Raw genomic sequence first — 21,200 nt, forward strand, 5'->3', positions numbered from 1 at the left:
TAAATTAACAACAGCAGAATGGATATTACAATCCACAGACATTATCCTCAATGCTAAAGAGAATGTTTACTCTTTCTGTTTTTAAAGCACAGAAAACTTCAATGTTCTGAGCTGGATTAGCACGAAACTAAAAAAGGCAACAGAAAGGCAAATACATTTCTCTGTGTGAAAATATCAATTTGCATTACAATACCCCTCTCAGGAAAAAAAAAATAAAAATTCTCTGACACTTGAGAAAATCTTATGTGTTCCAAAACCCATTAAAGCACATTTCAGCTGTTACAGAAGATACTGCATTGGTCAAGGCCACAAATTGTTACCTGCTAGAGCAATCAGGTGAGGAAGGCAAAACCTATTGGCCAATGCAATCAACTCAAGGGTGTCCAGTTCCTGACTGGAGGACAGTTGCTTGGTATACAAGTAATCTAAAACAGCTTGCATGGAGGTCTTGTTTATGTTGGGCAGAACTACCTGGAAAAGATATTAAAGAGAAGAATTTCTAATTATTAAGATAATTGTATTTTCATATAGCAGCTATATTTCACTTCTCTCACTTTGCTTGACTGTATCTTTTTCTCTTCAAGGTATTTCAGAAATGCAGGGAAAACATTTTTCAAAGCAGAAATTTCCCATCCAAGTTCAAGTCACTGCCAACAGGTAAGCATTTCTCCAGTCAGATCCTTTGCCAGGTTATATCCAAGCTGGAACTGGATCCACATCGAACTGTGAATGCTCTCTAGCCTTCAAATTGACAGTTACACATAACAGTCACTGAGCACTGCCCATGCCAAACCTCCCTCGGTGGACTCCTTGAGGAATGCAATCTATCTGCTCCTGGCAAGGGATATTCTGTGGATTCTGAGAATAACAGAAAACAAAGGATAACTGTAAAACCACCCCTCTCAATCTTTTGGTCAATAACCAAATTATCCAGGTAAACAAGGCTGAGAAGGAACTAAGAACTGAAGAAATGAGGAAAAAAAAAAAAGTAAGCCCTTTTTTGCCCCCCAATGAAGCTACGAAGACTAAGACAAAAACTGTCTGATTTCTCATGCTACAACATGCACATCAGCCACTTTGGGAAGCAGCTCAGCTCTCCAAGTGAGAGCAGCTAGCTGTGAAACTCATTCATTATTGATAGATTTCTGTTAATGCAGAGAACTGTAAATTTAACGAATGACTTTATAAAATTTGCCCCAAATCAAATACAGAAAAGGTAATATGTAAAAATAGATAGTTTTTATTATTTGTAAACCATTCAGTTCATATCTGCCTATATTTTAAAACTTCCAAAAGCATTACTGAATGCTTTAAACTCTACAAAATGGAAGCTAAATATTTTCAATTGAAAAGATAAACTAAGACTGTGAAGCTAATAATTAAAAATAGGCTGGTAGAAAATAACATATTCTTTATTGCATATTCTTCATTGCCAAATGCTGCATACTAGAATCAAACTATGTATTTTTATTGAATTGTATGAATATGCCTCTGGGAAAAGAATTATGTTTACAGCTGTATTAGAAGAAGGCAGAACAATCTATGTAGAAAAATATCTATCAGAATATTAAACACAAAAAACTTAAATGCTTCATATGAGCATAATTGTATGGAAAGCAACAAGAAAACAAAATAAAACAAACCCCAAAACCTAAAAAAACCCACCCAACCAAACAAAAAAAACACAAAACAGCAACAACAATCTGGATATGGCACAAGAAAAAATACTAGCAGAGTGTTTGCAATTTGAAAAACAAACTATGAAGGCACATGAAAATACAGGGCTTCTTCTAAAAATCTTATTCAAAGTATTGAGATCTTTTAAACTGTATTGCATACCTGGCTTTACTCCAGAGGACAAGATGATGAATTACAGAACCTATGCTGAGTTTCTACTAAAGCTAGTAGAACTCTTAAAGTAAGCTCAGTTTCTAGTGTGAAAACAACTCCATTTTCTAGTTTACCACTCTTATGTTCTTTAACCCATTTTTATCTTTAATTTCTTTATCAATGTCCCTGCCTCAAGTATTCTTTGTAGTGATTTTGATTATATAAATATTTATTCTCAAAATCTAAAAAATTATTTTAAAGAAATTCACAAATTCTTACTTAATTTCCTTCCCCATATTTAATATTTGACAGGACTTTGGGCTTAAATACACACTCTAGTGCTGGAGGAAGACTTGTGCATTGGAGAAAGTATGTTGTCTTCCTGGGCAACCCGATTTAATGCATTAAGAAGAAAAATATCCCTGGTTTGCATGGAAGAATAAATCCCTGATTCCAGGGATCATTGCAACCTTTCAAATAGATGATGCTTCCATCATCCTAAATCCATCAGACGTTGTAAACAAGAGACAAAAATGGACAAATACCTCACTGTTGGAGCTTTCAATAAATGATCCTCCAAACATAGCAGACATCCACTCACAGCTGCAGATCAGCAGTGGCTTGTGGGCCTTGATGCTTCCATCATCCAATTTAAATGTCACATCTGCCATGGGAACAAAGGCACAAGAGTGCTGCAAGTCTGTGTTTAAGGTGTAACCTTGTCTCAAGAATGTGTTTCACTTGCATGCTGTTAACCAAGGACTTCCTTCATTTTCCATGACCTCCACCTCAAAAAAAACTCTTGCATTTTAAATAGTTAATGAAAAGCCTCACTTGTAAAGGGGGATATTGGATGTTCAACATTTTTGAGAACTGGGTTACTTTTTTAAAAGCTGTGAGTAGATTTTTAGAAATGAAACTACAGAGTCCCAGGTTGGAACAGTTGGCCGGAGTAACACTACAATTTTGGGGTCATGCCTCCTCTAAGAACAATGTAAGCTGTCACACTGTTTGAAGTCTATGAAGTGACAGTAACATGGATGAGAAAAAAAAAAATTCTCTTCCTGTGAAAGCATGTATTTACTTACCAGAGAATGTCCCTTTGCAAAGGCACTCTTTTATGCGATTAGCTTTTCTGACATGAAATGCTTTAGTAATCTCTTGATTCATGAAGGCTTCTTTATTCATAATATTCTCCACCATCATTCGCAAGTCAAATACTTCCAAGATTTCAGCAATCTGAGCCAGTCTTGTGAGGTCTTTTTCATTTTCATCCAGTTGGCCTGTGTATAAAAACTGCAAAACAGTTTTAAAAGGTGCAGCCTGCACAGATGAATCCATTTTTACCACAGTTACAGGACATGTCCGCTTTGAGACAGGATTCACTTGCATTTCCTTATGCACACTAACAAACCCCTTACCCCAGGATGACAGAGATCTTGCTGCAGAGTTTGTTTCACCAGATTCAGTTTCTAGCATGTTTAAAGACTCACTGCTTTCTGGTGGGGGAATTTTAACATCAGGAGATTTCAAGGATGCCTCATCACTGTCAGTGTTTGTCTCAAGGTGACTTGTCAGAAAATCCTTATTTGTATTTTCTTTTTTACACTGTGTTTCATCCAAGTATGGACATTCCTCACATTCCATTAAGAAAAGGTCATAAAACTTTGAAGAAGAGGTAGCTAGGTAAATCTTGTGAGCAAAAATGCAGTCCTGCTCCTGAAGAACAAACATGACATCTGCACACAGTGGGCTGTCCAACAAATATCCAGCTTCATTCATGCTCGGCACAGGACACTCGGGAATTTTGATAACCGGAGGAGGGGCTTTTGGAGGTAGGAATGGAGCCTGAAGCAAAGGTTTTTGGACCTTCTTCAAATGAGATTTCCAGAATTGCAGGTGTCTTCTGGAGATCAGGGCAGCTCTAATTGCATTGTCAAACACATCTTTAATCCCAAACTGGTCAAATACACTGGTTTCATAGTAGGGTATCCCAAGTTCCTTGGCAACCTCTCTGCCTCTCTCTGGTGGCAAAATGTCTCCCCTTTTTATCGGCCTAGGGTTAAACAAAAAATGAACTTTGTCACACAAAGTTATGCTAGAAAGCATGGAATTTGACCAAATATTCAGCATCAAATCTGAGATAACTATCATTCAAATAAAACTAAGCATACAAAGCAGTTGGAAATCTACAGTCATGATTCCACTGAGTTTTAGAATAGCACATACTTGTAATTTCATTTAAGTTTGGTGGTGTCTTTGCAACATTACCAAATATATGTAGACATTATTTACATTAAATGGAGCGGCCCCATACTTAAAGTGAAATTTACAGTAAAAAATTTGATTTGAGAACTTTCATTATTTAAAAAACCTCCTGCCACCCCTCACTACTCAGATGTTCTGTCAGAACCTTTCTTTGTACCCGTCATTTAAACACAAATGGAAATTCTCATGACATAAAAAATGCCAGAAATACAGCTAAATATGAAATGGAAATATTTCTTAAGCTCATGCTTTTTAAAGAAACTCATAGTAGCCTATGACAAAAGAGGAACTGAACACACACTGTGGGAAATAGGCTCATTTTGGCTGTAGAAGTATTATGTGGGAACTCATGAATTTCTAGAGCAGCTCTAGTACATGATGCAGGGTAAACAAACCAGTAAAAGTCTGGGCTATGATCCATTTTCCCAGAAAAAAAATCATCTCCCCAGAAGACACAACCCAAGAGTATGTTCTCTGAGCTCACCATATTGGGCAGACATGAGCTGGCACAGACAGGAGACACCCCAGACAACAGCTTGCTGAGTGCCAGCTAATAAATAACCGGTTCAGATGGCAGAAGTCTGTGACAGACACACAGAGTTCTGACTCAAACATACTAATGGTGAAATCAGGGAGGAGAATTAGGGTAGAAGAAGAGTTTTGAAAAAATAACATTTCCTTTTAAAGAGTCAATCAAAAAGCCCACCCCACCCTCACAACAAAGAAATGTTTAATAAACAAATAGACCTATAAAAATCATATTGCTAAATCAAGAGTTTGACTGCAATGCAATGTTTTCTAAGGGCCAATAAAATATTAATTCAATCTCTTTACAGAAATTTGTTACACTACAGTAACAGTCATTAATTACACAATCATGGAAATTATTTCTGTGAATCTGGTCTCATTGAAATTCCCATAAAAGGAATAAATTAGAAGTAAACCAGGTATTGTGGGACTGTTGTGGCCAAATATGTGAATGGTATTTTGTATCTGGGAGAAACAAAGCTTCTCTAGAACGATCCTCAAACTCTCTTTTCATCTCAGAACATTTGGAAGTTTAATTCGCAACCATTTCATTTTCTGCTATGATCTAGGATTACATTTACCAAAAAAAATAAAAAATAAAAATTGAGAATTAAGAAAATTCTACTCAAATCTGCCAGTTTAAAAGAATACCTGACAATAGTGAGAAGGTAGGATGTGATACACATGATAATGGAGAAAGATACATAAGAAAACATTCAATAATCAAAAATTACCATTTCTATCTTACTGTAGCATTCTGCCACCCAAACACATTTAGATACTCAATGTGCAAAAATTTTGTGGGAAACAAAATAACTGTGTGTTAAAGACCTAACCAACTCAGACAACAGAAAAAAAAAAGAAGAAAGCACATATATTTTCATTGTACAAAAATAAAGGAAACTAGGCTCTCCAGTTTCTCTTTTGCAAGCGTTGTACCTGATTACCAAGGTGATTCTTTTTGAAAATTCTTATTTTTGTTTAAACTTTACCTTGCCAAAGGCCGTCTGGCTCTGTTAACAGCCTCAAGATCTGCATAGCGAAGATCCAGCTGGCAGCCCACCAGAATGACAGGTGTGCGAGGACAGAAGTGCTTGATTTCTTGATACCACATTGTTTTCACATGATTCAGGGAATTTGGATTAGCAATTGAAAAGCACAGAACAACAACATCGGACCTAGAAAGGTAACAAGAAAATACCTGTTGAAAGGCCCCAAAATTATTTTTGCTGCAGTTTCACATTTTCATTACTACTCCACTCTGCTCTTTGACAAACGTGCTGACACCCAGATGTCAGAATAAGTGGTGTTTGTGCAGAGGTTTGAGAGAAGCTACACATTTCACCACAAAAGCATGGGAGCACAAAGCCACATAACTAGGAAGCACTGCCCCTCCATGCTGAGATAATCCCAGCATGTGTGAGTGGAGCACTAAGAAGAGAGGTAGGGGTTTCCATTCTCTATTTTTACATAACAGTTACTCTCTTCATTTCTGTCATTTCTCCAGAAATAATTCTGCTGACTGGACACCTAAATTGCAGTTCAAAGGTCATTGGTGATTAGGAATTAGAGAGGAGCTGAGCAAAACTTCAGAACAGCCAGACAGGCAGACACAGATCATTTCTGAACTTGTCAAGGAGAAATACCTTTACTGCACTACTAGAAGTACTGAGGTGGTTGCCATCGCAATGTGCTTTGCACAGCATTTCTCCAATGTCTTTAATAAATAACCTGTTAGAAGGCCAAACTACTGCAGAATGACCACTTCTACAGTATCAGCAAAAATAAACATTACAGTGAAAATAAGGTCAGTAAACTGTAGAATAGGACAATGGCTTAAATTAGAGTAAGCATGACAATATTTGCAGGCTTTTAAAGGTTTCTAAGAAAACAGAAACTACTTGACTAAATAAACTTGCTATATAAATTCTAAGTATGAGGATTAAAGTTCACAGTTCATCCACTGAACCACTGCCTAACTCTTGAAAGATCTGGCACCCAAAGGTAGAGAAATGATTGAATACTTGATTCAGGGCATACCGAACTGTCACTAGAGGACATGAAATAGAAGCATGGGTTCAGTCACAACAGCAGAGGTTTTCAATCCCCAGGAGGCAAAAGCCTTTATTTCGGGGTTTTCAGCCCCTTTTATAAGGTGTTCTGATACAGGTTAACATAACTGGTAGAAGGAACAACACCTCTCTCATCCCATTGGTGGGACAAGAGAAAAATGCATCTAGAACATCTGTACAACATTGTTTTGAGAACCAAAACCTATTTACAGAAAACAGTCCTTGAGAGAGAAAAGCTTCCCAAAAGACTTCCCCTTGGAAAAAAGATTAGCCACCGACAGGCTGAAAAATCTCTCAGGCTGAGAAAATCATATCCACATCTAAATAGGGGAAATTTCATTACTTATAAACAAACAGCTCTCAAGTTCTTGGGTCACTTAAGGGGAAAAAAATAGAAAAGAAGAAAAAAAGGTTGAATTTAAACTCTTGAGAAAAATTGAGAAGAGACATTTTGAGGAGGCAACTTATTGCTATAGAATTGTCAGCAGGATAAGCTCAGCAATACCATCTCTATCTCAGTTCTATTATTCTTTAATTTAGCACCAATGTGTTGTATCTGCAGTTTTTGTCATGTACAGAGCATCAGTAGCAGTGAATCTAAACAGTCACCTTTTAAATAATGAAGTACCTCTTCAGTAGTGCTGCTTTCTACATTTCACTGAGGGCATAGATATAGCCAGCTATTTCTAAAGATAGCTGCACACAATATGGAGACTGCTGTGAGCATCAATTTAATGCAAGAGAAATTCTCCTGCTCCAAATTTCTGTCTTATATAAACTGCAACACATTTGTCATATCTAGGAACAAGGCCTCTTCAAACTGGAAAGTTCTCTAGTAAATAGTGAAGGGATAAGCAGCCAACACAATGGTCTGCTGCATAGCTGAGGCAAACATGCTTTAAATTCAAACCTGCTCTATTCAAGGTCAGGTAAGAGTAAAATCTAAATGCCGGCAGACGTTTGCTTAGTTCCCAGAAAGAGAAATCCATGTACAGCTAACATACAAAAAACTCTGTGTCACATGTATTCTAAATTGCTCAATTGCTTTATTCAAGGCCACCATGACTGCTAGAGTGGCAAGTGTTGGCTGCCTGGCTGTTTCTAACTACAACTAAGCATCTTAGAGAGATAGCCTGTCTAGCATCCTTCAGAAATTAATACCTAAGCCCAGTAATTGAAGTCACAAGGATCTAATCCTCCTGACTTTACAAACCACAAGACACACATCACATCTCCCAGAAAACCAAAAGGAAACAACTCCAGCAGGTGTTCACAGACAGGGCACACCAGTTCCCCCAGGTGCCTGATGCTGGGCTGGGCACAGTCTGTACTCTGGAGGGAGCCAGGGGTGAGCTGTGTCCTAGAGCACCCAGCAGGCTGGCTCCAGCACAGCCCTGCATGTGTTACAGCCCTTGCCAAGGGAGTATCATGTTTTTGCCACCACGGTTCTTGAGCAGCTCCTCACCTCTGACCTTTGCTGGGCAGCCGTAAAACCGAGCTGAGCAAAGCTGGGTTCTTTTCCCAAAACTCACTACACTGCACTAACAGGACATTCTCACATTACTGCCTTCCACATGAAAAGAATAACAGAGTAAAGAGGTAAAAAACTGATGTGCAAACTATTTATTATGTGTTAAAACCTGGAATTCCCCAGCAAACAAAGATTCCTGAGAGTTCTTCACTGGGCAGATAGAAATTAACAGTTCTGTGCCATAAACAGAATGGATGGGAAATCACTGTGCAGAGTTCGTATGCTGAACCAGCGCCACAGCTGGCTCTGCAAGCTCACAAAACACAGACACTCTTTCATAATAAATTCAGTTTTCATTCAAGTCATAAGCACAATTAGCACTCAGTGCAAACTGGAGACAGCAATGTATGAGGAAGATTAGCCATCTACATAAAACTGAGCATTTGAGGAAATATGTCCTTTGGAAACTTTAATTAAAGTACCTACGATTCCTATTAATGTCAAAGGCACATTTACAACTTGCTAACACCGCAGGATAAAGCTTGGTTTGACATTTGTTCATAAAAAGCAGACCCTGTCAAGTTAAAATAATGCATTAATATTTCCTAAACATTAAAAATTTACCAATGTTATTTTAATATTCTCAGGGAATGTAAAAGGGTATGATTTTTTAAAAATGCGTATTTTATTGCTGTTTTTGTGCAGTCACTTTTTGTGTTGGTTACCAAGAGAACAAGAAAGAAGAAAACAAAAGCAAACTTTTCTCTCTGCAGCAATATATTCACAAATACAAGCTGCACTATTTTGATAATAATGATTAAAATAACTGATTTTGCAGAAGCTTGTAAGAGCCACTCTTATGGTACAAATGGCTGACCAGCAAGTACACTAAAAAGAATGGCAAAATTGTGTGGAACTATGTAACAAGAGAAAATCAAACAAGAAATTAAAGGACTACTTACACAGTCTTGGAATTTGGTTTATTTTGTTGGTTACTATGTGAAGTAAATTCACATATAAGCTTTACATAGGAAAATTCCAGCTTAGTGCTAAATAGGACCTTGCAGTTGAAACAGGCTGTCAGCAAGGTACCTCAGCATGAAACTGGGCCAAATTTTGTGAGTAGACTCAGGAAACCCCTCTTTGCAATCATGTATATGCGTTCACCATAAAATACCAATCTCTGCCTTCTTCCCTTTCCTAAAGCAGAGATCTTGGTTACTGCAGTTCTAATAAAGGAGTAAGAATTCTATGATAATAGAATCCTAGACACAGTTAATTAATGCTATAAGACTGAAATATTCTGGATGTCACATGCCAGGTCAAGATTTATATCAGTAAGAAATAAACCCTGAGGTAAATGGAGAACAATGAAAGAAAATGCTGGAGCAAGTGAAGGTACAGGGCCCACTGGAACATGTCTGATCAACTCAGGCAAACACCAAAATACACAAAAGGGGCTTTTAAGACATATCAGCTGACTGCTGCTTCCAGACAACAGTCAGAAAACAAAATAATGAGAGATAAATTCACAAAACAATGGAGAAACCAGAAATGCAAGGAAAGGTGGGCATTCCAATCTTATTGGTTATTGTAAGGAGGCAGCTTACAGATAAGAACTGCATGCACACTCTTTACAGAGAACGAACTAACTTTCACCAAACACACTGAAAAAGAATAAATGAAAGAAGAAATTAACCATTTCTTTACAGCATGTTTAGAAGAAAAAAGTTATTTCCAGGTAGCAGAGGATTTGAGGATGGAACAGGAAAAAATTAGAAGGAAGGTCCAAAGTTAGATCCCAAAATTTATTAAAAGCTTAATTCTTTAAAAGTACTGCTGAAGCCAAGGAGGGAAAAATCCAGAGAAGATGAAAAACTGACAGGTTTTGGTTTGTATCCAGTATGGGAGTGGCTTCTGAAGTCAGAGAAGACATGGATACTGGACATTAGAAGATGCACTCTTTCTCTGTGGAGAAAATATGGACTTTTATATTTTTTGCTTTCTTTGGGCTATCACCAAAACCAGACTCCTTCTCTTTTTAAAATTTAAATTAAACTATCAAGAAATGTTAACTGGCAAGTTGATGTAAAAGTTATTGAGAAGAACTCATTTCAAAACAGTCATAACTGGTTGTACAGAGTGTTTTCCATGGGAACCTATATGTTTCAGGAAACCCACACTGAGATCCAGAGACTCTTGGAGTAGAAAACAGCACAAGAAATCCACCTAGTACCTATTCACAAAGAAATAATTCACTAAGATCAAGACAGAAAATAGTGTCCTACACTTATAATTTCCAAAAGATTTTGATGTTCCCTTGCAGCCTTTTGGTGTAGAGCCCAATTGCCCCCCTTCCACTCAGCCCCTGACGTAGGAAAGCAAGACAAAATGTGAAATGATGTAATACCACAAATAACAACTGCCACGTACTTTTTTACTCCTTAAGGAAGGCTTAAAGGTTTCTATTATATATAAATTACATATATATCAAGTTGAGCTTCAGGCCCACCAACAGCCATTTTGCACACACCTTTCGGAAGAAGAAATTCCATAGCAACCTCTTTCTACTCACAGTATAGAACCATGGTGGGATGCAGAGGAGAAAAGTAGGTCTGCATTAGTTTCAGTGGCCTAAGTATATAAAGCATTTACTTCCCCATCAGCTGAATGAAAAAGCCTCAAATGTTCACATAGGTAACAAAGGAAGAAAAGAAACAGTGCATACACCCAGCATATCAGAATAAAGTTACTGGAGAAAACTGTCTCTGTGAATCTCTCTGCTTATTTCAGTTTTTCTTGGGCCTAAGTTAAACTCAAAAGAGAAAAAAAATCAGTAACAAATATGTTTTAAAAATGTTTTTTTACTTTTCTTCATGATCCCATGATAAAGAACCTGAATAGCTTAGAAATAACTGTAAAGTAGAAGGGGAGGCTCACAAATTTGGGTAGCTGAAGATGCTTTGAAGATAGTGCTTGTCGCTTTTTGGAGCAGAAAAACAACAAAAGGATGCAGCCAAGCTGAGACACATCTGAAAGTAACTGGATTCCCTATCAGCTTGCTAGAGAAGCAAGAGACTGTCTGTCCTGTGTCTGTTAAGTACCTCTGCTCTAGAGACATCTGTAAGGATCCCTTCCAATCCAGGACAGTAATGGCTTGTGAAGCACAGGGAATGTGTGAGCTTTCATTCACAAGGCACTTCTGAAACCTCAGACCTTCTCTGAAGAAAGGAGGGAGCTGCTGACCCAGTCTCAGTTTAGGTACCAACTGCTCCATGACAGAGGGAACTGATCTAAGTAAAGGCAGACCAGGTAACTCTGTGAAGCCACAAACCTCACCCTAATCTCACTGAGTCTGATGCATGCAAATACCATTTTACATCAAAGCTACCTTGGTTTTGTTCTTTCAGAAATAGCATCATAATTATCCCTTGAGGAAAAAAAGTCAGAAAGAGGTTGGTAGAAGTCTTCAGATATTAGTGATTAACCCTTTCTCATGGACTCCTTTCAGCAGCATTCAGAAAGTATATTTTTAGGGATTCAATTACATTGAAGTGTCTGGTGAAGGGAATTGTAATCACACAGAAGAAGTTGAATGTATGTGTTCCTCTGCATACAATACCCACAAGGCTTACAAAATCCATTCACAACATTGGAAATACTCTGAACATGTTTTAAGAGGCTCTGTCAGCAGTCTAACAGCAAGACTCATTCCCATTTGTAAGTCATGAGGAAAAAGCTGTTTTCTATCCAAGCTGTATGAACAGATTTTGTTTGGTCTACAGCTCATATTTAAGTTACAAGTAAATAAGTCATCCTGGCTGAATTAGCTGACAACCCCCATTCATGGTATTGAGAATAAATATTTGATTTGGACTGAATTAACTCATTGCAGGTTTGTGCGTATATTTACACATACTACAGCTGCATGTTTAAAAACTCAGGATATGGAGACTTTTTATCAAATTAGCCAAACATGTTTACCTGGGGGAGTGGGGAGAAAAAAACAAAAAGAATGCAAAGAGTGAGAAAAAGAACTGCAAGCCAGCTTCTAGAATTAGTTTGAACATGATGATATGTTGACACTATTATTCAAAACCAGATTGGACAGGAGGATGTAACACAGTGAATCCTGACAAGTTGAAATGTAAATTAAGATGTTTTCTCTTTACACTTGCCTCCCAGAGAAACTGCTACAGAATAACAACTTGGGCTTTAAATGAAGTTCACACCTCATCTGCAGGCTGCAAGAATACAACAGCACCAAGACTAGATTGTTATTACACAAAGAGGCGCCTGGGAGCTGGAAATCAATACACTAAATTATAACCAAGACATTGTAATTTTACAGCATTTTGGGATGATTGTGCACCAAATGAAACCCGATGATTATTAATAAATGACTACTTGGCATCACATACTGCCTAAGCTGAACTGAATAGGGTATTTCCAAAATTGAAGCACTAAAGGGGAGAAAAAATGCCATACTGTAAAACTGCAGCAAACATTTCCACAAGTCTCTGCAGTCACATCCCCCTCAATCCCTTAAGCTGTCAGGAACTGTTTCCCAAAGCTCCCAGAGGAGTGTGATTATTAAACTAAACACCATTAAACTAAACACCACAGAGCAGAATGCAAGCTGATCTCACTCTCGATACTCCCATTAAGGGATGGCAGAGAAACATTAACTGTTCCATCCCCAGTAGCATTTAAATGTTTCTCTCCTTCTGTTACACAAAAATAGTGGAAAATATAATCCTTTTCTCATTCTCCTTTCATGTTTCTATCCATGAAAAATAAAGTTAAGAAGGATTTATCTGTGCTACAAGTCCGATTAACTGTTCACTCTGTCTTCTATAACATAATCTATTTATGCAACATTTTCTAAAACTGTATGGAGCAAACTTTTCCAGTGAGCAGCAGGTGAGTTAATGACTTGCTGGTTCTTGCTACATCAGCTTTAGAACAATTAGAGGTCTTGGCTGAATTTTTGCTGGAGTAAACCTTCCCCTGCATAAGATGCAGATGCACAGAATTTTTTTAAGAGAAGCAAAGAATTATATTATTGTATGATCCTTCAGACAATCAAAACATGGGGCACTTTCAGGTGCAACCTTGAGCAGTTTGGCATAAAATAGGTCATTCACTGTATTGCAAGATTTGACACAGCTGACTAGAGTGTAGCTCAATGTACAGAGGTGATTTAAAATAAATTCCTATAAATATGAACATTAATCATTAAAAAACTCTTTTAAAATACTGAAGATAAAATACTAAACAGTCTGCTTTAAATGCAACATTAATATTTTTAAAACAACCAAGTACCTAAGCAGTGCTTACAATCACAACATTTTAAAACTGAAATTCTATTTATAAAGTATTTCTTTTGAGTTTCCAGTTACTTTCTTCATTAATAGACTTGCAGAAAAAAAACACTAACAGGAGAGCAGGCTTCCAGAACAGCCTTTTAAAGCTAATTAGGATATAGAAAACCTCATTCTACACAAGTTCAGTTCTGCTAACATCACAAATGAATCACCGTGTTCATATGCTTAATCCTCAAGATCTCAAGTTATTCACGTCCTCCTTGGCGTTTGCAGGATTAGAATCTAAGTATGTTGTTTCCTCCCTCTCCCGTCCTGTCAGTAAACGTGGGATCAGGGTTCAGAACATGCCTGATTCTGTTCTCCTAATCTCCAGTAATCTTCTCAGTGACACAGTATCTGTTGCTGAATATTGGGAGGCCACATCAAAGTGGAACAGTAAGCGGAAACATGAAGTTACATCCAAATTTATCAATGCAGGGTCCACATGCTTGCAAAAGGTAAAACAGTATCTATGGACATCTTCCAGTAGCACTTAACACTAAGGTAAACATTACCTTAAAGTCCATAACTTCTCTCACAAACTTTATTTACAAACAGTACAGGTTGTGCAGCCCAGATGTTGCAACTTCAGCTCCTGACAGAAAATTCCAGGTAATTCATGACTCTGAAAATTCAACTAACAGTGCTGTACATAAAGAAGGGTTTGTACAAACATACAGAGTTCCACAGTTTGAAAATTTAATGGGTGGATACAACCAGCAGAACCTCTACAGCATTTCTATGGGGTAGAGAATAGAAAAGACCATCCTCCTTCAAAGTCACTTGTGTCATCAGGCAGCACAGAGACAAGAAAAACAGCAAGACAGTACATTTTGGCCATATGCAATAGAAAGCTGGGGCTGATACTCTATAAAGGGCATTCCCAGCTGGAAAAAAAAGTGTCTGTCTGTGAAGGTCTGACCAACTGCAGTGACTGAAGCAGCTATGAAAAGGTTATGAAAAAGTTCAACATGGTGAAAAAAATATGTGAAAACTGACTGAGACCTCTCAAATGTGAGTTATGAAAAAATATGTCCAAAACCCACCTTCAGCTCAGTATTTGCCTAATACAGCTGTTCAGCTGTCTGTACTGCCACAAGGTCAGATCTAATTAAACAAACCAGAAAGACTATCACTGGCTTCAGTCCTTGCTGAAACTACGCTGAACTTTTACATACATATATATATATATATATTACAAATGTATAATACATGATGGAAAAATCTAGATCACATTAAACTAAATATATATTAATTATATATGTATTTTTTAGAATTTCCAGGGTTAATTGATTCACTAACAGACATATTTATAGAAGAAAAACCTCAGCTTTAATTAAGGAAATACAGAAGAGCCTCATCTTTCATGAATCTGGCTCTGCTCTCAAGAGGTTAGCTGTCCATTCAACATCACAGCTTTTAATAAAATGAATGTTTAATTGAGTGAGAGTGATATTTCCCAACATCTCTTCCTTGTTTGTTGCTTGTTAGGCAATTACATCAAACACTGGTTACACAGGCAGAGAATGCTCATGTTCAATTTTGTGAAACTATGATCTTATTTTGAAGAATGTTCTTTAAAATTCAAAATAGGACAACAGTTGTTGACAGAGCCTAGCAGGCTGTTCAAGAAAATGTAGCGTAGTAAAACTATGCTGCTTTTTAAATATTTATATCTTTTTAATCCTTGCAGCACATAATCCTCTTTGCAGTGGGCAGGAACATGAATACTCGTGATTGTTATGTCCTTACTTTTCAAAATTCAGATTTGCAATTTATTTCTACCCTAAAATTTGAACACAAGTATTTATTAAAATTTTGCTTGGATCAATTTACCTTCCGTAAGCAAAGCGCCTGTCTTTGTGGTGGTCCCCAAAAGTATCCCACAGCCTAAGGGAAACACTCACTTCATCCACAACATCTCTTGAGCGTTCAAGGACCTAGAACAGAACACACAGAACATTCTCTTTCCCTCCATCAAACAATTACTTTCCTAATTCACCCCATCAAAGAGTCCAAAACATACTAGGTCAAGGGTCTATCTCATGAAGTTTTTACCAAATGATGTATCTTATAAAGCAGGCAGAATATTTATCTCCCTAAAAATAGGTTTGAGAAATTACTTTAGAACAAGAGGTATATCAGGCCATGGCTGCAGTAGAGGTCACTCATAAAATACTTGTGAGCTCATTGCTGCATCCTGGCAGGGTAAGGCTTGCCAATAAACAATAGCAGCACCTCACAGCATGTGCTGCACACTTTGCACACCTGCAGTCCTTACCTCCTGGCAGACACGGTACTGATCAATGGCCCAGACGGTTGGGACGTGCGTTGCCAGCAGCTGATACTGAGTCAAGGTTGTGTTGCAGGCTCTGGCACAGATCAGACGAGTCTTTCCCACTGCATTATCTCCAACCACCACACACTTGATAGTTTCAACGTTGGGTCTTTCGTAGTCCATGTCAATGTCCATTTACCAAAAACTGGAACAAGACAGTTAAACTTGTTTTCTACTTCTGTGTGAAAATAGTGCTGTTTAGAATCAGAGCCTTTTACTTCCACTTCTTGAGAGATGCCTGGAGACAACAAACTCTTAAGGAAAAGTGTGTAGTAAACTGTCCCAAAGTAAGCCAGCCAGTCCTTTAAATACTGCTCAGTTATGCAAATACACAACTATTTGGACTGCAGTGGTTTTATGCTGTTCACATGCTATTTTCACTTTGGTTTCTGTAAACAGAAGCCTGTTTGCAGAAGATAGATCTTGGTGAAACAGGGACAGCTAGCATAAACTTACCTCTTCCTAATACTTTTTATGCTAGAAGGAAAAAAAGCCTGGGCAGCAGTGGATTTAACTTGAAGGAGACCAGTATAGACCTGCCTTCTGCAATCCTGCCCATTCAGGATTTGATTTAGGGCTGTCCAGACAATATTGCTAACAGCAAGTCCAACAGATGGCTTTAGCACACAATAAAACTCCCTTGTAAGACGACTCCAGAGACTGTTCACTACAAAACCACAATTCCCATTATATCCACAAGTATCACACACTCTTAATTGTCCAAGGAGAAGTTTGTACAGATCATGGACTAAAAGGAAACCAAATAGCCACACAGGAACCTGCAAATATACTTATCTATATCTAGAAATTCTTTTTGATGTGAAATAGAAAGTGAAGTTTTTTGAAGATACTGTCCTCATGGAAAGTTATTATGGAAACTATTTCCTTAAATATTCTCTGGCAACATATTGAACAAATGCATGGATACAAAGCCAAGCTGGAAAAAATGGGTATTTGAAAAACTAAGAACAACTCATGCATGTTTACTACAGTCTGTCATTTTCATATGTGGGATCATAGTTTGATATATATGAATTTGGTTTTCTAATGCCTAGCAGTCTGCTGAGCAAACTCGTCTCTGCCAGGGAATTGTAATCAAGGAGGGAGAAAAGGGAAAATACAATTCACAAACCTTTTCAGGAAGGCCTGCCTAATAATTGTTTCAGCAAGGATCCTACAGCAATTTAATTGAAACTGGTCATTATCTGTAGTGATGGTGTCCTCTTTTCTGAGAAGAAAGCACTACAGATAAAGAAATCCAATGATTTCATTCCTGTATTAATATTCACATCTCATTCACACTAAAATATAGACTATGTATTAACTGTTGGGCTGTTTAAAATAACAGATTCAAGCTATTTGGTATCCATTTGTCACTGTCAGAGGCACTATGTTTTGATCTAAGAAAAAATTATGTTTAGTAACTACTAATCAAACACTGATTTTAACTTCATTCTTTTTCATTATTTAAACTGATACACATCAAGAAACAAAAGTCTTTCCTAGAACTCAAGGTTACCCACTGAGATAAAATTTTGATTATGGACTGTGTGCTAATAACTGTAATGGCTAAGGCATATTTGTAATCTTTATTTATGTGTGAAGGGAGGAGTTAGGGATGACAGACAAGGTGCAAGAGTGATTTTTGCCACCACTGTGTCACATTGCTACTTCCACAAACACTGAATGCTTCTGGAAATGTTGCAGCACAGATTAGCACATGAGAATACATTTTGAAGTTACCCTAATGGAGACTGAAACGTGGGGCCAGACACTTTGCATCCTGGCACAAGTGCACGGTTGCACAATCAGAGCTTTGCAATCCAGTGATGCAGAGCAAAGAACACAGCTTTGAACACACACAGACACACAGGATCGACCACATGTGAACCCTCACAGCCTCGTGATACCGACCAGCTGCGTTGGCACAAGGGTTTGAACTGATAAGGACACAAAGCTATTAAGAAGCAGTCTTTATCCCTTCACCTGGCTTGTAACCTGCATCCTGAGAGGTTACTAGTTTTGAGGTAAAGCACTCCAGAGGTTTTCAGTTCCCTATCAGTGATCCAGCCTCAGCTGCCTGATGGATGTAAGCTTCCATGAGGCTGATACCTGGGATGGCCATAGGCTCTGTACCCTCTCTGTGACTCCAAACACAAGAAGAGAACCAAGTGCTAGTTCCTTGTTCCTCTTCAGCATCCAAGGGAAGGATACAGTCATGATACAAACAAAAGTACAAAAGCAATATTTTTTTTCCCCCACACTACTGAGAATGTGGCATGTTCATACACCACAGCCTCATAGCAGGGCCTCAAATGAGTAGCAAAACCCTGAGAGCTTTCAGCACGTGATCTTAAAAAGTTTCAAGTCTGAGAATAAACAGCAACCTCCTTGACATATTATGTGGTATTAAATTACTTCATATTTTATTCATGCATGGACTAGACATCACAGATGGAATGTGGAAATGTTTACAAGGCTAGAAAGCAAAATGATGGAGCATGACTAGCCAGTGTGTCTGGTTGGTTTTAAACTACCAAGCAGAGATGCCAAATCAATTTTTCTTCCAACCCAATATTCCATTAAAATGCTGTTACACAGATTAGCTGTGGTATTATATAACAGTTTGATTTAAAAACTCCTCCAAAGTTCTTAAATGGTAGTTCTGCAAAAATGTGTTTCAATCAGTAATAAAATATGTATTAAGTAAAAAGTCTGGAATCTTAAAAAATTTCCAAGACGATAACAAAGCCAGTTTAAAATTAACAGGCAAATCCAAATAAAAGTAACTAGATAAATCAGTGCAACTATCTGAGAATCCTAGAAAAGGAACACATGAAAAGAAATTAAAAATTACTGGGGTTTTAGTTTTCCAATATACTTAACAACTTAATTAAAGCAACATTATCACAGGACTGAAACACAGCATGCCTGAATACCCTGCTGTAGATCAATGGCAATCTAATGAAGATATTTTTAGCATGACTCAATACTGCACAGGACAGAGATTAAAATAAACTGGCAATAAAAACAAAAGTACAGCTCTGTGGCTGTGTTAAGGAAAGTCCTTAAATACCCTGCAGATAACTTTAATATTGCCCACTAGTTTTCAGGAAGGGCTTAAAGCAGAAATAGCTCCTGAAGAGACTGACAGATGGAAGCCTGGACAGATATTTAGACACCTCAAATAAAACCAGATGCTAACAACAAATTACAGTACAAACAATTAGCAAAACAAGTTGATTAAATGCTAACAAATGTAGCCAGATGCCTTCTGGCTACTGGAATGATTAAAGCCAGGAATACATACAAGATCTAAAAAATACAGCCACAGTTAGTTTTTTTAAGCCTCTAGGTTAAGCTGGTGCTAAACCTATTATATAATCACACTGATTAAAAATGCTGAACATGTATTTACAAAACTAGAATTAAAAAAAACAGCAATAAGACAATTAGATTGGAGCTCTGAAAGTCTGGTAACATCTGGGAACACCAACTGGAACTGAAACTGAACTGGTTAGACAAGAACAGAGCAGTGTATATAAAGATTTTAAAAAAGGCATAACATTCTAAGATCAACAAAATTCTTACTAAAACCAACCTATGACCAGCAAGAGTTTAGTTTACCAGCAAAACAAAGCAGGGTAAAACTGAGGAAAGTTACTGGAAGTGTGACCAGTCCCAGAAAGGGCACTGACAAAAAAGCCAGAGAAAGACATAAAGGCCATCAAATGAGGGGCAGCAAGGAACCTACCAGGGAAAAGGTCTGATCAGAAATCACCATTTCCAAAAAAAAGAAGCACAAAATTCAGCTGCTTAATCCAGTTCTAAAGAAAGATGAACAGATGGATGAAAAAGGAAAAAGATGCCTGTAAGAATAACACAGGATCTCAAAAATCTCTTAGGATGCTCTATTTTTACATTGTCACCTCTGATTGTTTGCTGATGAAAAGAAGACAGAGGCAGCCAAAAAAGCAGATGTGAGTAGGCTCAAGATCTAACATAAAGCCATTGGATTAATTCACTTGATTAGCAGTTAAGAAATATTCAAAATGAAGCTGATTTATTTTCAAAGAAATATAAGGCTACTGTTTTGAACCACAGCTTGCAGACTCCTCAAATTGCTGTGCAGTGCTTGGTTTTTCATTTAGTTTTTCCTCATTGAAAAGGAATGAGTTGTTAATGAAGGAGTTGTTATTATTGTCACTATAAAACAGTTGTGGTTGCCATAGCATGCATGTTGGTCAGCCTCAATAATGAAACACTCCCTTTCTAGAGAAATTTTTCAAATGATCTGTAGATGAAGCACATCACTTGATTATCTAGTCCACTGGTACAGAGATTAAACACAACAGACTCACACAATTCCACCCTCTGTATTAGTGTAGATGTACTAATACACAATAGATAACCAGATCATAACGATTAACTTGTTTTAAAAATGCAGTTTAATATGTATATGCAGTTTAATATGATTGTATTTTTCTCTTCTAGAAGCAAAGTGAATAAAAATCCAAACCCAATAGCAAATTGCCTGTGGAGGATAGGAATACTCCCCTGTGGATCTCTAAATGCCCACTTTGAAATGTCCAGATGTTTGAAATCCTCATTTAGCATATACAAAACATAACCAAGATTTTTTTTTTCAAAGAACAGTAGCTAATTATCAACTCTTTTCTCTTCAGCACAAAAAAAAAAAAAATCACAAATACCACAAACAAATCACTAAGAGTGTCTACATTAATCAGTGATTTTGGAGTGATCCTGAAGCCACTTACTTCTTAGCTCTGTACTTATAGGACCCCCCAAAGCAAGCATTTTACTTGGCTCTTGTGCTAAGAGCAAACTCTTCAGATGACTGTTCAGAATGACAGCATGTAAGAACATTGCCTGCTCAGTGGAGATTTTCTTCAAGCTATTCCATGGAAAAAAAAATAAAATTAGTATTTTCAACCTGTGTCAAGTAATCTGACCAAACATGCAAACCAGGAGCTCCTTCATACAAAGGAAGCACCAACCAAAATTAAAATGTCACAATTTTACTAAATTAATCTAATGGAAAGAGACATCGAAGTCTAACATGACTTAACATGAATGGTAGGCATGGGAATTACCTGTAAAACTCAGGCCACCAGTAAGGCAATAAGATCATCAATAATTATCCCCAAAAAGCACACATTCCTGAAACTATTAAAGTGCATTTGTAGCTACTCCATATTTCAATCCATTGTGCAGATGTATTTTTTAGTATAGTTCTGGAGTGACTCCTTCAGAGAGCCATTAGGCAATAACATGTCAAAAAGAATATAAAAAAATTTACAAGACTA

The 21,200-nt window shown here is 37.4% G+C and overlaps 1 protein-coding gene across 4 annotated transcripts in view; it reads right to left on the reverse strand.

The window, feature by feature from the left end:
• The window catches only part of RHOBTB1 (Rho related BTB domain containing 1), a 50,839-nt gene that overhangs the window by 5,337 nt on the left and 24,302 nt on the right, over positions 1-21,200 (reverse strand). For 3 of the 4 annotated variants that reach the window (XM_086901347.1, XM_023930223.2, XM_023930224.2), the window contains 6 exons: positions 15,817-16,018; positions 15,372-15,475; positions 5,619-5,804; positions 2,919-3,886; positions 2,376-2,494; positions 321-471 (listed from right to left, as the gene is read on the reverse strand). In XM_086901347.1, the coding sequence (XP_086757473.1) occupies positions 321-471; positions 2,376-2,494; positions 2,919-3,886; positions 5,619-5,804; positions 15,372-15,475; positions 15,817-16,008 (1,720 nt within the window). In that variant the 5' untranslated portion in view covers positions 16,009-16,018. The remainder of the gene's footprint in view (positions 1-320; positions 472-2,375; positions 2,495-2,918; positions 3,887-5,618; positions 5,805-15,371; positions 15,476-15,816; positions 16,019-21,200) is intronic. The other variant, XM_086901348.1, reaches the window with a different exon arrangement.

This window comes from Cyanistes caeruleus, chromosome 8 (genome assembly GCF_971803275.1).
Source record: "Cyanistes caeruleus chromosome 8, bCyaCae1.hap1.1, whole genome shotgun sequence".
NCBI lineage: Eukaryota > Metazoa > Chordata > Aves > Passeriformes > Paridae > Cyanistes > Cyanistes caeruleus.